The 16,707-nt window shown below is 40.2% G+C and overlaps 2 protein-coding genes and 1 long non-coding RNA gene across 6 annotated transcripts; 2 read left to right on the plus strand and 1 right to left on the minus strand.

The window, feature by feature from the left end:
* Positions 1-1,569: 1,569 nt before the first annotated feature.
* On the minus strand, positions 1,570-8,065 carry LOC102223413 (SLAM family member 5-like). 4 transcript variants are annotated; one of them, XM_023346407.1, is made up of 9 exons: positions 8,021-8,065; positions 5,933-6,030; positions 4,491-4,793; positions 3,859-4,140; positions 2,743-2,841; positions 2,646-2,661; positions 2,471-2,538; positions 2,328-2,378; positions 1,570-2,254 (listed from the first exon to the last, which is right to left on the minus strand). In XM_023346407.1, exons 2-9 carry the CDS (start codon positions 5,997-5,999, stop codon positions 2,232-2,234), a joined length of 909 nt encoding a protein of 302 aa, XP_023202175.1. In that variant the 5' UTR covers positions 6,000-6,030; positions 8,021-8,065; the 3' UTR covers positions 1,570-2,231. The 4 variants fall into 4 exon arrangements, with proteins under 4 accessions (XP_023202175.1, XP_014328044.2, XP_023202177.1 ...); XM_014472558.2 differs by lacking the exon at positions 8,021-8,065 and adding an exon at positions 7,920-8,005; XM_023346409.1 differs by lacking the exons at positions 2,743-2,841; positions 8,021-8,065 and having other exon boundaries at positions 2,646-2,703; positions 5,933-6,020.
* Positions 8,066-9,528: 1,463 nt separating this feature from the next.
* On the plus strand, positions 9,529-9,895 carry LOC102218216 (histone H4). Its single transcript, XM_023346416.1, has one exon. The coding sequence runs from the start codon at positions 9,555-9,557 to the stop codon at positions 9,864-9,866; it is 312 nt and encodes a 103-aa protein (XP_023202184.1). The 5' UTR covers positions 9,529-9,554; the 3' UTR covers positions 9,867-9,895.
* Positions 9,896-11,567: 1,672 nt separating this feature from the next.
* On the plus strand, positions 11,568-13,923 carry LOC111610997. Its single transcript, XR_002753850.1, has 3 exons — positions 11,568-11,591; positions 12,148-12,189; positions 13,428-13,923. It is a non-coding gene; the product is annotated as an uncharacterized LOC111610997 (long non-coding RNA).
* Positions 13,924-16,707: the final 2,784 nt, after the last annotated feature.

Raw genomic sequence — 16,707 nt, forward strand, 5'->3', positions numbered from 1 at the left:
AATATGAATCAGTAAAAAATGCTAAATGTATTAAAATCCTGCTAACAAAGTCAACATTAAGAAAAGAAGAAAAAGTTGATTTTCTTTTTTTTGTTGTTTTTTGCATCTCCAATCGTGGTTATTCTGGGTCGAGTAGAGGTCATTTAATGATATTTAATGAGAATCAAGTGGCTAAAACCAGACTCAGAACCACAATGAAACATATATGAGGTGGCAATTGGTAAGAGAGAATAATATACAATTGATATTAAGTAACATATCCAACAAGTCTTGGAACAAACGCTTCACAAATCTATCTGACATAAGAGAAAACATACAGTATGTACAAACGTTAAGACTGTTTAACATAATGAAAATAAAGTGTGGCAGAGAGAGACGGTGATCAGAGGAAATGTGAAGAAGAAAAAAACCCCAGAAGGCCCCTGGTCAGCACAGGCGAGAGATTTGCACTTCCTCTTGTAGAGAAGTGTCAATGTGATTGATGGCAATGTGCTAAAACCGCAGTGAGAGAGTCGAAGCCGTTGAACTGTACGGCTGTCTGTCAGCTGCACTTTAGAGCATAAATAAAAGCTACGAGTTTTTAGCTTTCAGTAGTTCTGACGCTCTTCTGGTTTAATGATCACAGCTTAGACATTAATAATGAAGATTTGGGGAAAAGATTCTGTTTGTACTTGAAAATGGTTTCACATCGTTAGGATCATCCTGCACAATGCTCCCTCTGGACACCATTGGATGGGTTGATGGTTCCAGGACAGGGAAGCAACAGTGACACCTGCTGCCAATCTCTCGGTACTACTGACTTATAATAGTGATATTTGTAATAATTACAATAATAGCAAAACATTACAGTTGTATGATGAACTAGAAAGTTGAATGAATTGTTACAATGAAATAGTTGAGTTCCTATTTCCTACCAGATCCAAAGTTTTCATTCTAATTCTTCTTATAATATTATTGTTTGTCACTCAGTAGTTCTGTGTGAACTCACTGATCCATGTTCCCATTTCATGCACTGTTACTACCATTTCATTTTCAGAATGAACTTTCACTTTGTAAACAACCCAGTTTCTACTCATGTACTTTAACAGGTGATAAACGTCCAAGTTACAAGCAAACGCAGCATAAATCTCCACTGTACCTTCACTTGGTTGCTTTTCTTTCCCACCAAGTGTGTCAGGCGCCGGTCATCTTCGCCTTTTCATAAATTTGCAGTTTTGGTTCCTTTGAGTAAGAAAGTGAAAAGTCTGCCATTGTTTTTCAGCTACTTCAGCATATTTTTGTAAGGACTGGTTCAGCTTCACAAAACCAAAAGGACAGAAAGCGAAACTCAATGACTTCAGGATCCGGACACAATCTGAGCATTTCTGAGATCGCATACCTGAAATATTAAGTCAAGATTTTTAAAATGTTTTTTTAGGTTTCTTTTTTTTTTTTTTTTGTCTTTGTCCAATGTTAGAATGTAATTATTCGTTGTAAATTTCCCCTTGTAAATTCAGATACACTTTTAGATTTTTGCTAATGTTTTTTATTTTTTTTCTCAGTCATTAGCAAAACAGAAGCAAAAAAAAAAAAAAAACAACAGAAGAACCTTTAAACCAGAGGTGAAGAAAATAATCATTCATTTCATATTAATGTGCCAACAAGTATTTAATGCAGCAATATACAAATCCTATTCATCATAAAACCCGAGACAGATATTAAATATGCAAATTGTCTAAACGGTCTGTTCTTCTTCTCATTTCAAAAACACAAAACACCAACGTGTGACTAAATGCAACAAGCAGGCAAAATACTAAGAATGACTCACAATTATGCGAGATACTGCAGTTTACATTTACAGTTCAGTTTTTTATATTTCACCATCTCAACTGACTTTAGGTAAAACAAGACAATTCGATCCAATCCTACTTTCTGTTTGTTCCTCGTTATCAAGTCAAGTTTGGTTTACTATTTGAATTTGTTCAAATGTTTTACGTCTAAGGAAACCCAGCAGATTGCGGGCCGTCGTTGCACTGTGTTGTTTCATTTCCCGTCATTCCAAGCTCATGTATGCAGCGACAGTGGAGAGGAAAAAAAAAAAAACAAACCCTGAACCAGAACCGGGCTCAGTGTGAGAGACCGTCCTCCACAGCCGGCTGTGGTTTTGAGAAGACAGCAGAGGCACAAAAATACAACTTTTCTAAAACTTGTCCACTCGTTCTCAATCGATTGTCCTGGTCGTTGATGGGAACTTATAGAGGTGGGATGTTTTCGTCTGAAGAAACAAACAAACAGCATCTTTCCTCGTCCCTGACAAACAACGTTTTGAGTGTATCAGCAGTTTGTACCGTCTTGTGCATCTGCAGCGCCTCCTGAGTTTTCATACACCAAAGCATCACCTGTCGGTAATTAAAGCGAATTGCTGCATGAAAGTCTGACGGCGCGTGGGTTTTAATTTTCTTCTAATTTGATCACAAAATAGAAAACTGACCCGGAAGAGGTGAGAGGTTGAGATCCAGCTGACTCGGGTCCCGGTCGACTACTGCCGCCTGTTCAAACCTGGAATGAATAAACAAATAGTTACATTTTATCTGGTGAAGGAATCGTGTTTGACTTGGAAAAGTTGCAAGACTTTAATACGAAAAAAGAGAAAGAGTCCTACACACCTGGAACAAAACACTTCTGTGGAAACGACAAACAAACCAAATGGGTTCATCAGATCAACTGTTGGTGAAAGACAAGGCTTCAAATAGCATATCTTACCCTTCAACCTTTGGTCGTAAAGCAGCCAGACCAGCACTAGGATAACAAGAAGCCCGACAACCAACCTAAACCAAAACATGACGGGAGAAAAACCACCTCCTGCAACAATATGGAGGCAGACAGAAGAGCCGTCAGGGGACAGGACAGCAACCTGTGGCTCTGTAAACAAAATACTAAAACCATATTTATTTTTGTGCGCTATTAAAAAAGTTTCAAATATCTTTTCGATGGCGGTTAATGGCTGCCTACAAGCACTCTCTCGTGATTGCTTTGCTAAAACCCAGTTTTAAAATCGGTACATTTTAAACTTTAGCGTGTGATTAAAATACTTGTCTTCGTTTGGGACATTGATAACTCTGAAGGCTTATTTCCATTTCCTGTAACGTGCGTCCCAGGAAATCAGGATATCGAAACCACCACGGTGCGTTCACAAGGATGATTGACAGCACTAAGACCCTCCGCCTGGCTCTGATTGGTTGTCTCTGGTTGGGATCGGTGCATTTCTTCAGACGTCAATAGCAGCTCAGGGAGCAGGTGAAAGAGATTAATATTTTCCCTGATCATCTGTCTCATAACAAACTGTCTCAGCAAAAATGACTAAGAGTGGGAGATTTTCAGAAGATGGAAAAATAAACTGCACAATCGACAGGTTTTGAAATCTCTCTCTTTTTCACCTTTGACCCCAATATGTCTGAAAACCTCTTCTGTATGCATCTTCATTGTTGTACTGCTGCATAAGCGAAGATGGGTGTTCTTACTTCAGATGAGTGCAGAGTGTCACATTGTTGTTACAAGTCGGGTCAGAAGAAGCATAAAAATCTCCCATAAATGGGAAAGTATTTATCAAACTCAATACCTTCATCTGGAATCACATGTTCACATTTAACCCAACATGTATCACAGCCTTTATGTAAACTGTCTCTTGTTAAGATTAAAGAAACTGTGACAACATCCCCTTTTCTCATAACTTAATAGCCTGCTAACTTCCTTCTTTATTTGGAATCGTGTCTAACAATTCATATCTCATTCTTGATAAAACTGGTCTATATTTTCTTTACAAATGTGAACTTGATGCACAAACAGGTCAAACAGAAGAATCCATATTTCTGAACATACCTTCATTAGAACCGGGTCCTGTGGTTTCGCTACATCTCAGTGTTGTGGATTCTAACATCTCACTGATAACATTGGAGGCTTTGCAGGTGAATGTAGTGTTGCCATCTTGTGGTGTAATTCTGTATTGCAGTGTGGAGCCGTTTCTGGTTTGGGTTCCCACGGTCCAGCTGTAGGTGACGTCACTGTGAGGATTTGCTTTGCACTCCAGAAAAACTGTACAAAATCCATCTGATCCAGCCTCAGTGACGTTGGAAAACACAATGGAATTTGTAGATATTGGTTCTAATGTGAGAACAGAGGAAGAAGGAGAATAGCTTATTAATAATGGCAATATATCTATAGTTAATGTATTTATAGTGTGTGTGTATGTGTAAGATATTCCTTCTACTTCTTCTGTTGTGTTTATCACTATTTTCTTTAAGGTCACAGAAAACTCAAACCAAAGGTTAATAATTTAGCTCTTTTGGTCAAATTTTGCCACATTAAACGGCTGTTATATGTAAGATGCTTTAGGACTGGACAGACTGGTGCTGTTATTGAATTCAGGTAGTTTATGAAAAGTTGTAAATGGATTAAAAGGATTCAGTTTTTCACATTTCTTTGAAAGGTTGTGAACAAAACCAGCATCTTACCGTGAACTTGCAGAGTGATGAAGACTGAAACTTGTTTATCGTTGACCTCTGCGATCAAACTGAATTCACCAGAATCTTCAATAGTCAGGTCTCTTATTGTTAAACTAAAACTTGTGTCATTGAACTCCAATCTGCCCTTAAATGGATTGGTTGGAGTAGGACCTGAACCTTGGAATGCTACATTTGAGTCTCCATATCTCCATGTTGCCCTTTTGACCCCTTCAGCTGGTAAATTTGATGAAAGCACCACAGAGTCTCCAACTCTTTTATGAATGACTTGTTTTCCTTCTGAAGCCTCCACATCTGAAACACATTATAAACAACATCATGATTCATTATAAAGAATCATTCTTCATTTGTCTTTTAATAAATCTCTAGCTGGTGTAAAGGAAAATGATTATTTGTTGGCGTTTAATACAGCTAATATACGACACGTGTAAAGGTATAGCCAACACTTTTATTTGGAACGGTTTTCTGTTGAGCATGTGGGAACTGGGAATGGCAGACAGGCAGGCAGGGCCCTTTTTTCCTCCCCCTTTTGACAGACACAGCAATAAAATTTACAAGTCCGATAGAGCAGAAGAGACTTCTTGGCGCCAGGGATCTTCCGTATCAGGCAGAGATGACCACGGGGTAGTCCGCCCTTTGCTTAGATAAAAAACAGACACCTTTGCTATAAATCAGGAAGTCCCAACTTTCTTTGGGGGCCTGAGGGAGTTCTAATTGGTCGAAGAGCAGAACGCCTTCTTTGCATATATTAAATAGGGAAACACCCTTTTGGTTTATAGTTTCAGGTCATCACCGGAGAGTGAAGAGTTTTTTCATCTTTTCTCCACGTGGGCGCCTTTGTCTGTCTCTGTGTTTGTCTGTCTACCCCTTGTGTGTGTTTTTATTTTTATGAGAAAATGCATATCTCTGTTCCTCTGCAGCTTTGTTGTCGATTGCTCTGTATGAGATTAAACTCTGTGATCTGTGACGTCAACACGCTTTGTTGTTGTTTCGTTTTAGCAGCACGCGGTCGCTGCACGTCGCTGCACGGAGAGCGTCACTCGCCAAGGACTCGAGGAGAAAAGAGGAAAAGAGCAAAACGTTTTGTCCAAAGCTAGCATTGAATGATCCTCTTCTTTTTTAATACTGGACTAAGAACTAACGAAAAAGCAAATGCAGAAATACGATCCTCTAGTTCCTATCAGCAAAACTTTGTTTAGTAAGAACATTTGTCATAGATATTAGTGCAGATCACAGCTGATGTTTCTGATCTCATTTCTGCTATGAGACTCTTACAGACGCTCAGGTAGAAAAATAGACGTATACAAACTTTTTCCTTTCTAATTTCGTTAGTTGTCATCGTGCGTGTTAATGACATGTGCTTGAAATACTTCACTCACCACCGAGCCAGATAAAATGTATTATCATTTGATGTAAGCAGATGTCAAACATACCATGATGGCCTAGTCCAAGAAGAACAAGGAGCAACGTAGACTGAAGGCCTCTGGGAGAAAACAACATCTTTATTCTCTGCAGTTTGGTCAGACGGAATCTGGATGAGGCAAAGGGAAGTGTTAATGATACAATTAGGTCACAAAAATGTTCCTGATCTAGCAGATATACTTCCTAAAATAAAAAAAAGAAGAGCGTCACACCCTGCAACAACATGCAGCTAATATAAACTCCTAGACGTGAGAACAGTTTCAAACGTAAAAATATTCTAAGGTTTTTCAAACATTGTTTCGCCAGAGTCAAAAACTCATTAAACATTGACGTTTTGTGTCACTCTTTCCAAACAATCCCAGAATTAGACACTTTACCTGTAAATGAAGACAATATCAGTGATGTATAAACCTTTCATCACAGGTATCAGCTCAGTAATTCTTGTTTTTTTTAGCTCAAGACGACTTTTCAAGACGTTTAAGAAACTCAGCCGCTGCAACCGATTTAACAAAGCTTTCAATTTTCCCTCAGATGTTCGAAATTTCCGGTTTCAAGTAAGAGAAACTAGCAAAAGAGTCAAACCCACCAACTTTGACCTCAAAGTCACAAATCGTTTTTTATGCTTGGAAATGTAACGATAGCCACAGCCAACATGTGAGCTGTGAAACTCCAACATAAATTAAACTGTTTCTAGTTTAACGACTGACAGGACTTTTAATTTGACATTCAACTAGTAGAGATGACATTGACATTGTCTTTTGTAATTTGTAATCCTATGGTAGTGATTGATTTTCCTACTTTGTTTCTGTTGTCTGGCCCTGCGCTGAGCTGAAACTACTAACACCTCTCCCTGTACTGTTTCAGTGTGTTTCTTTGCCTGCTCACATGTCAGTAACCAGGTTAACCAAGAGCTGTGACCTTGATATTGGTCACAGCTCTTGACCAATGCCAAGAGCTGTGACATCCGCTGATGTTTGCGTATCAGCAGAGTCGACCACAACTGCGGCCTGCCTATGGTCTCGTATGCACACCCATAATAGAGAGTGACAAACCATAATGGAGACTCTCACCCAAATTCACATTAAATGTTTAGAGTGAGTCTTACCCGTGGATAAGATCCCACATTGTCAGAAAACAGCAGGTCCTTGATATTCGAGACTATCTGTTATTTTCCCAACCAAGAACTTATCAGGACCAAAGTTGTCCCCATTAACGTCAAACACAGAACCCCTTTTCTTAACTAAAGGCAAATGGCTAGACCATCTGTGTTGAGCTCCACAGAATTTTGGTGTATTACATTCAAAATCTTCACACCTACAGTTCAAACAAGCGTCTTTTCAAACAGCGACTCTCTGTTGTGACAAGATCTGATGACCAGAACCCGTAAAACGCAGCCGGATTCAACTGTTGGCTAGAACAGACTTGACAGACTGTGTCTCCGTATTTTTGTTCTCAACTTGCAAGGCTTTGATCGGTTTCTTACTTCCTCTCATCCAGACTCTTGTTAAAGTAAAATTTTCCGCGACAGAGCCCGCCTGTGATCTGCTCTAAATAAACTCCCTCCAGCCACAGACACACGGTGAGATTATTGAAAATGGTTTTGTGTGTAGATGATCAAGTTTAACTCCTGGTTATGACCTTGTTTCTGGGATCTGGGTATCATTTGTCTTGCCCCACACCTTGAACTCTAGATTTATCTCTGGTTTAACTATCTGCTTCCTGATCACTCAGAGTAACACAGTCAGTTAGATAGTGTTCTCTCTTAATCTCATATTCATCACACAACATTGAGGAACTACTGTAAGTCCATCTGTCAATTACTTTAGCTTCAAACACTAAACTTATTAAGTATGCCTCATTTATTGCAGTTCAGCACCTTTCTGTATATTTTGTTGCAGCATAACATTTAAGTTGTTCTTTCATCACCACAGACCAGAAGATGAGACTTTTACAATAAGACTACATATTACTATAAACAAATAGTAAAGACAAACATACCATGAACGAAGACCTCAAGAACCTGAAGACCAGCTCAGCCAGACGAGGCACGAATTACCGATTTCTACAAGAGAATAACATTCTTACCTCCTTATACTTACGTTGGCTGAACTGAGCGTGTGATATGTTAGAGAGGCCACTGCGAGTGAGTCAAATGAAGGAAGTGGTTATAGAGTTGGTGTTGCTTTCAACATCAGATCTATTTCTCAAGTTTTTCTGCTTACATCATTGTAAGCAACAAAGATTGCATGTATTTATAGCCAAAACATCAACATACAGAGAAACGGAAACAGTCTTAAGTTGTAACCAACAGCAAGGTACCTCAAATAATGGTGCCCTTTTGTAAGTTTTAGTTTGTTCCTTTGAAAATAAAGTGAAACAATTTTTCTACTACAATTTAAACATCCATGAGATTATCTGCCACATTTATCCTTGTAGGTTAGTTAGCAGGGCTGGTAACGGGGCTGGTCCTTTTCTACAGAGGTAGAGGTCATACTGTGGTTATGGACACTTTGCAGGGGTCTTTGAAGTGGTCCGGGTTCGGACAGGAAGTTTGTAGAGTGTAGATGGTAGAGGCTGCGGTGGAGGGCAGACAGGCAAGTTCAGGTGAGGAGAGTGAGGAGCGCCCCGACTGCCAGCTGAGACTCCAGGAACTGTCTGTGGTTCTTCTGTGGAGGTGAAAAGGGACTCGGGCAGCCGGTGGGTAACTATCTACGGCGTCACGAGGGGAGGAAGGATCCAAAAGCCAGGAACTCAGGCTAATCAGTAGATTAGTTCAGAGGCCTCATGAGGAAACACCTGAAGGAGAGTCGACAGGAAAATATTACAAGAGGTAATATCAGGAAATCAGAACGTAAGCTCAGGGGGGCGCAGAGTACCATTACTGGCAAACACTCAGCCTGCTCCTCTTATACTCCAAGATGACGATGAGACTGATCACAGGTGAGCAGCAGGCACGTCCTCCAGGTAGTGCAGCCTCTGGCACCATCTGGTGGATGAAGCAGAAAATAACCCCCAAAAAGCCAAACACCCTGGTTCCCAACAGGTATAGCAACTGTTAATCCCAGAATGCATTGCATTAACCCCATTTTACTTCCAGGAGAAACTGAAAGTGCAGTTAGCCTGCCTATGTGTGGCCACGCAGGTATGGCTTCAACAGGGCCAGGGAAGCTGGACAGAACTGATGGGAAGGTAAATTAAGCCACATACAGGACAGTCCTGAATGAAAACCTTCTTCTAAATGTTTCAAAGCCTCAACAGAAGCTCATCTAACAAAGGAACAATGACCAGTACCAAACCAGAGCTACAATGGATGGCTTAGGTCCAAAGTGTGACTCCTGGAAACATAAATTTGTCCCACCAGCACGAGTAGTTGATGAATAAATATAAAACTACACACATACAAGAACATTTTCACAACACTGGTATAAATTTAAATAACAGTGTAAAGAAGACTATTAAAAACTCAAATGAAGAAAAACAGGAACTTTTCCGGCCGGTTCCAATAACGGGACCGGATCTGTGCAGCTCGGTTCCGCCCCTGTTCTCTTTCACGTCCGCAGTTCCCACATATAGGCGCCGTTTCCTCCTTCTGAGCCACATTGTCGCTTCAGGCTTTTCTTGAACGATACCAACATGAGCGGAAGAGGAAAAGGAGGCAAAGGTCTCGGTAAAGGAGGCGCCAAGCGGCACCGTAAAGTTCTCCGCGATAACATCCAGGGAATCACCAAGCCCGCTATCCGCCGTCTGGCTCGCCGCGGGGGAGTCAAGCGGATCTCCGGTCTCATCTACGAGGAGACCCGCGGTGTGCTCAAGGTCTTCCTGGAGAACGTCATCCGTGACGCCGTCACGTACACCGAGCACGCCAAGAGGAAGACCGTCACCGCCATGGACGTGGTGTACGCTCTGAAGAGGCAGGGCCGCACTCTGTACGGCTTCGGGGGTTAAACTGATTCTTTACATAAATAAAACAAAACGGCCCTTTTAAGGGCCAAACACATTTCTTTAAGAAGCTAATTTTCTATGAAACGTGGCTAACAAAAGTACATTTGTTGTAGTGAATAAATGATTAACTCTTAAAGTTATATTTCATATATTAACCTTACTTAAGGCAAAGGAGGTATTAGTACAGGAAGGGGAAGCTGTAAAACGGGACCAGTGTATGTAAAGTCCAGGTGCAACAAATACAAAATAACTAAAACTGGACAATCGAATAAAATTCGTCCCTAAAGCTAACTAGCTTTCAACTCTATGTGATTAGCTGAAGCTGTACTACAGCGCCATCAAGTGGACAAGTAAACATGCAGTGACTACAATGACCTGATCCAGGTGTATTTTATGAAGCTTTAAACTGAATGTTTGATGCCAACATGCAACTTTTCAATATTGTCTTAGACTTTAATTCAAAGGCTGGACCAAAAGAAAAAAGTGGAAGTAACTAAGGAAGAGGATATGGATATGAATGAGCTCGGTACTTTGTCTTAAGAACAGAACTTTTCACTGACTGGGCTGAGCTTTATGTGGTTTCTCTGTTTTGAGGAAATTTCACCTGCTATAGAAAATAACATTAGTTCGCTAACATGGCAACAGGGACATTATACAGGTTAAAATAAAAAATTTGGGGCGTGGCGTAGGGGATAGCGCGACCCATATTTGGAGGCCTTGAGTCCTTGGCCGGCCGGCGCGGGTTCGACTCCGGACCCGGCGCCGCATGTCTTCCCTCCTCTCCTTCCTGTCAGCCTACGTTTGTATAAAGGGACACTAGAGCCCACAAAAAGACCCCCTGTAGGGGTTAAAAAATGTTTTTGTCTTTCCCAATAGTCAGGGGATTCTCCAGTTTTCTAAAATGACTATTTCTTTGTATTCAATCCTTTCATTACATTACAGCTCTAGCTGCTTTTGAAGGGCTCTAATGCTCCTGCATTGAGGTGTCATTGCATCAAAGTTCAGCTTAACACAACGGACGCCTCACCTTCAGAAATTAAGACACATCATCCTCCATGTTGCTTTTGTAGACATCATCTATATCTTTGGGCAAATCTTATTGGGAGAGATTATAAAAAATCCTCCTGGATTACTGGACCCAGCAGTTTTCAGATTGTTTTGGTTTGGGGGGAAAATCAGGAGGAAATTCAATGGGAAGTTGCTCTGGAGCAGCTTTTAATGCAGACATTAAAAAAATTGAAATGCAATAATTTTGTGACCATCTAAACCAGCTTTACATATTCTAATATGAAACCTCTACACACATTTCCTTCATGCTCTATAATCAATTTAAGCTGTTTGTTCCCTATTCTTCCTATAAGGTATCTAGGAAACGTGAATGTTGCCATTTACAAGATGGCCGAACAAAACCAGGTTTTTGGTTTGAACATTTTTTTTGTTCAAATGTTTTGAAATAAAACACATTTTACAAAAAGGCAATGCTTTTGCTTTCATTTGTGAATAAACACAACTCATTAGGTGGCATGCTGCCTTTCAAGTTGAGCTATTAATAACCGCAGCACGTTTGAGTCAAACATACAAGCAAGAGAAGGAAAGCAATGTTACAGGAAACTTACATCATCATCTGGATGGAAGAATCGAAACCATGGGGAGGGTGTGGTCAAAGCTGATTATAAATAACATTGTTCTTCTGTTCAGTCACCTGCACACCTGCTGGAACTCTGACAGGTAAGATGATTGGAGTGTGTGTGTGTGTGCGTGTGTGTGTGTGTTCATTTATCTCTGTGGGTACGGGATAAATGTTTGATCGGAAAATCATTTTGATTATTGTCAAATTATGCATCAGACAAAAAAACAACATTTTAATTAAGTTTGAACACTTTTGGCTACACGTTTTGTAATAAACATATATTGTTAAAAGTCGGGTTATTATTACAAACATTACAAATCAAACTTTACAATTTGTAATACACAGACTATTTAAATTGTTTTTGATAAGACTCAGTGATTGACTATACATTTAGACATTAGGAATCTGCAGATATTAATACTTATTTTACATGAAGAGTTCAACATAGGTCCGCAATATTTCTGTATTTTGATGTAATAGGTTGGAATTCAACTTTGCATGTCAAAATATAGAAAATTGCTGAGCCATATTTTTACATATGAGGTCGGACTGCATCTAAGCCACAAAGAGTCACCTGTTTGTGATGTTCATAAGGTCAAGTAGGGAATTGTGTCTGGTTTGGAAAGCTCTAAGTATTCTCTCTGCTTTTTGCAGATGATTTATTCCTGTTGGTCCTCTGGTTGAGACATTTTGCAGGTAAGTGGATCCTGAGGCATTAGAGATGAATGAATGAGTGAATGAATGAATGAATGAATGAACAAACCTGATATGTTATTTCTATGCATCACACAAAAACAAAACCAAGCTTCACAGATCGGCAGACAAGGATAGACACAAAAAATACTACAACCCAACTCTGCATGCTGGTTCAGGAGTCTGATTGTTGTGGGAGGAAAACGTTGTTTACATGTCCTCCTGTATTTTTCCCAAACAACAGGGAGGATGAGACTGAAGTTGCTGTGAGCTGTCGGTAAAGATGCCACATCTTCTCTCTGTAAATGTCCTGCAGATGAGACACTGATGGTGTCCTCAGCAGTTTTTATTACCAGAATCTCTCTTCTGCTGTTGTGAATGTGAGGATCCTTCCAGCCTTTGCGGAACGTTGTGTTGTGCAACAATAGGCTTGGCAATGACTAACTGTTATTGACTAACAAAGGCGATTGTTAACAAAGTCATTAATTTTAATCTTAATTACCAAGGTAGGGCAACACCTGATTATCTGGAATTCATAACTGAACAGCTGACAGACTCTGCCTGTTATTGCTTCATGAATACCTGCTGGATGAGTTGTCATATTATACAACAGCAGATGGAGTGAACACATTACATGTATATTCAAAACATCTCTCCAAAGTACAATAATTTAACAGCATACCTTAACTTCCGGTTAAGATACTTATGTCAATAATCTCTAACTGGACTGGTAACATTCATCTAAACCAGAGGTTCCTAAACCTGATCCTCAAGTAACACATTCCATTAAGTGGAAGCAAGGAGACGCCCACAACATGCATTTCCTTCTTTCCTTGGTGTGTCAGCATATCATGGAGTAGGGTGGAGATCGTCAATAAAACTTCTCAGTAAGGCAAACTGAAACTAGTCCTGATTAGTGAAGATGTATGGTGTGATGTGATTATTCATAAGCTGCTCCAAACATTTCTGTGTTAATGGTGTCAATATCACCTGGACAATAAAATTTATCGAAGCTGGATTTGGCCTCTTGGTCAGAGGAATGGTGATGAGAGTCTTTGGACAGGTTGGCACTTTGGCTTGGCTGAGAAAAATGTCAAATATGTCTGGAAAGACATTATTTAGCCTTTCAACAAAGGTTTTCAACACACACCAAGTGAATTGATCTGGACCATTCTGTGGGTCTCACTATACATTGTTATTTTGACTATTTATGCTAAAACCCTTGTCTCTTCTATTTTTAGGATTGCAAACGGTGTGTGGTGAAACAACCTTTTCAAGCAGAAGCAACACAAACAAAAGACCCTTCTGTTTGATGTGACCATCATGGAAAGTAACTCAGGAGAAGATATGAACTCTGTCCTAAGTCTTGATGAAGGAAATGATTTATATTGTCGTTGTGAACCGTACATTTTTGCACATGTGCAGACCGACCCAATGTCCACCAATACACAATTGTTCTCAATGTTGGCACTGTTGAATGCCTATGTTCCCAATTCCTACCTGAACATGGAAGAGTGTCGAAAAATCCTAGGACCGCCTGATCCCATCTATGGAGGTCCTCCCTTTGAAGTTAGAATGCAACCGTTTTCCGAGCTCATCAGAGTATCTGGCTCAGAGGTACGCCTGATTCATCCAGATGTTGCTACAAGGTCTGTGGAGCTATTGGCTGACCTAGGCATTCCCAGAAGTGCCTTAGCACAGGACTGTGTGTTTCAGCTTTGTGGAGAAGAAGTCCAACCTCACACTGTCCAGTTTGTCAAAGATTTGCTAACAAGGAGAGAAATGGGTCCAAAGGGCGAAGAGAAATTCTCAATGCTAATTAAGGACATCGTTGAGAAAGAAAAATTTAATGAAGCACTCTTGGTTTTGAAAAAAGCTTCAAACAAATTCAGAGACAAACACATCTTCCCCCAAACGGTTGCTCGTCTGTATTATATTGGACGACCTAACCCAAACTTCAAAGAAGCTGAGAAATGGGCTAAAAAAGCCATCAAAAGAGCCCAGAACAACTCATATGCCGCAGACACCCTTGGACAGGTGTACAAGAACCATTTATTGAGAGGGGCCAAACAATCCAGTGAGGTGAATAAAATGGCTGAGAAGGCCTTCAAGGCATTCAAAGATGTAGAGATGAAAGCTGACAAGGAACTAGGCCCTGAACTGAGTGAATACGATGGCTGTGCCAACAATTCCGTTTCGTTCAACAACCGAGGCCATTTTGGTTTCATTCAAGTGGCCAAGATCGTCTCTGAGAAACACAGACATAACAATCCGTTTGAGGACACCCTAAAATTGGAAGTTGAAGACAAATTTGAGTTTTTTGAATGGTATCTCAGCTACTCCCAGCCTGACAGGACAACAGTGGAACCAGATTACTTTTGGAAAGATGTTGCCATCTGCTATCAACTATACAGGGAGAAAGACGCAGCTGACTCCACCAGCTTCCCAGCTCTTCTGGATTGCCTGAATCACGGCCTTTTTGTGTCGAAGGAAAAACGAGCCTTCACGTCTGCGGTGACAGAGAAAACACGGCCACAGTTGGAGCAAACCCGAGTTGAATTAAAGACTGATTATGAGGAAAATGTAGATGATGTGAAAGTGGCAGAGAGGTACATCCTTTCAAACATCATCTTGAACAACAAAGAGCCCCACTCTCCTCAACACGCCCTGGTTAGAAAACTTCAGGCAATCCTACAGAGGTTTCTGCCCACTGGGGCAAACAGTAGAGACCCAGAGTTTTACCTTTTGGCCCTGCTGTTGTTTTGGCCAGAGGAACAGCAAATGGTAGGTCAAGAAAACAATGATGAAGAGTTACAAGAACCTGACACAGACAATGATCAGCTTCAAGACCAAACTCTTGAGGAAGCAGATGTAGAGGAGAACAATACAGGAGAAGAATCTGAGCAGCCCCCTCCTCGCCTCATGTATGAACTTGACATGGAAGAATATGTCACTTTCATGGGAAACGCCTACGATAGAGTCTACGCCAAGTACCTTCGAGGTCGTTACCTGCTGCCACTGTTTTTTCTAGGGAAGGGCTCTGGACTTAGCAGATGGATCCACAGGTCTAGACTGGACAAGATGGTGGAGATCCTGGTGGAAACTCAGCTCGCTAATGAACCGAGTGGCACAAATAGAAACAAAATGAAAATAGAGAAAATCAATGATATGTGGAGTAGTGGGGAGGTGTGGCAGCTGCCAGAAATCCAGGATGTGCTTCAGCCCATTCAAATGGAGACAATGCAAAGTGGAGAAGAACATAATGAGTTTCTTAGTGTCGGCGGGAAGAAAATAAGAAAAAGCCTCTTCCAGGTTCCCCATGTGTGTGAATCAGAGCTCTTTTATCTTGGCTTCAACATCAGGGGTCCTGTCATCTTCGAAGTGAAGGATCAGTAAAACACCTGTGATTGTCCAGAAAGACACCATTATAAAGGTTCCTATACAAAGCAGCAACAAAACACTGCTTGTGTCAGCAATGGTTTCTGGGATAGAAAGCAGCATTTTCATTCATTCCCTCAAGTTTCTGAGTAAAAATGGGTCTTTTAAAAGAAGGCACTCTGAGGATTTTCTAACCAGTAATGGCTGAATGAGGGGCGGTAGAGGATTACATCTGAAAAGCTCACCGATCCGTTTTCAGCTTAATTCTGCAAACTTCATGTTGGATCTTATTACTGTGACCAAATATGTTAATTACAGTGGCTGTTTTTGTCTGTTAGGTTTTAATGCAGAAGGAATATTAATCAACGGTCTTGGATTCTCTGATGTCATTCATAGAACATAAATGAATTGGGGTTGATTTTAATTTGTCTTTCTCCTTGTTTCTGTTGTTAGATAAAGATTGATATTCAAATAAATTAAGAATGATTAAAATCACACTAATGCTTCCTGAAAAAACAAATTGATCAAACTCTAATAAAAAGATGCCATAATGCTGGACTGTGTTATACGTGAGTTATTTTTATCTAAGTTGTTGCTGGCCTTCAGATTTCGAGCCAGGCCTCCCATTGTGACCTTTTCCATTAATATTTTCTAACAATCTCCCAAACATTTGAGCTGAATTGCAAAATCACACCCTTACACTTTAAATCTCACACCTATCATACTGAGCTAATTGCTTGCACAAACCACTGTTTGAACCAAAAATCCTCTTATTTAATTCTCTCTATTCATTCTGTCAACTTTTTTATTTTTATGTGTGTGGTGCAACAACACAAGTTAGTGTGTGACCTACATCTATGAAACTGACTGATAAATTACATCTGCTCACTGAAATGTAAAAGAAAAGCACCATGGAGATTGTTCAGCTAGAAAAGGGATGTTAAAAACAATAGATTAAAACTTCTTAAGTTGTTTAAATATGTTTAAAACCCACATTAAATAGTTTTCTATGAGCTCACTCAATCTAAAGCGGTTGCAGTGCTACATTGCCACCTAGTGGTTGTTTATCAGTATAGCAGCAACTTCATCTCAGTAAAAAGCAACATTATTAAATGTTGTCCGTTGACCGTAATGAAGTAAACT

This window comes from Xiphophorus maculatus, chromosome 14, assembly GCF_002775205.1.
Source record: "Xiphophorus maculatus strain JP 163 A chromosome 14, X_maculatus-5.0-male, whole genome shotgun sequence".
Lineage (NCBI taxonomy): Eukaryota > Metazoa > Chordata > Actinopteri > Cyprinodontiformes > Poeciliidae > Xiphophorus > Xiphophorus maculatus.

Coding starts and splice junctions, on each gene's coding strand:
- LOC102223413 (XM_023346407.1), bottom strand. CDS start 5,999: ATGTTGTTTTCTCCCAGAGGCCTTCAGTCTACGTTGCTCCTTGTTCTT. Junction 2,379..2,470: donor CAACCTCTCACCTCTTCCGG/GTCAGTTTTCTA, acceptor AATTACCGACAG/GTGATGCTTTGGTGTATGAA. Junction 2,255..2,327: donor CGCTGCAGATGCACAAGACG/GTACAAACTGCT, acceptor TTGTTTCTTCAG/ACGAAAACATCCCACCTCTA.
- LOC102218216 (XM_023346416.1), top strand. CDS start 9,555: ATGAGCGGAAGAGGAAAAGGAGGCAAAGGTCTCGGTAAAGGAGGCGCC.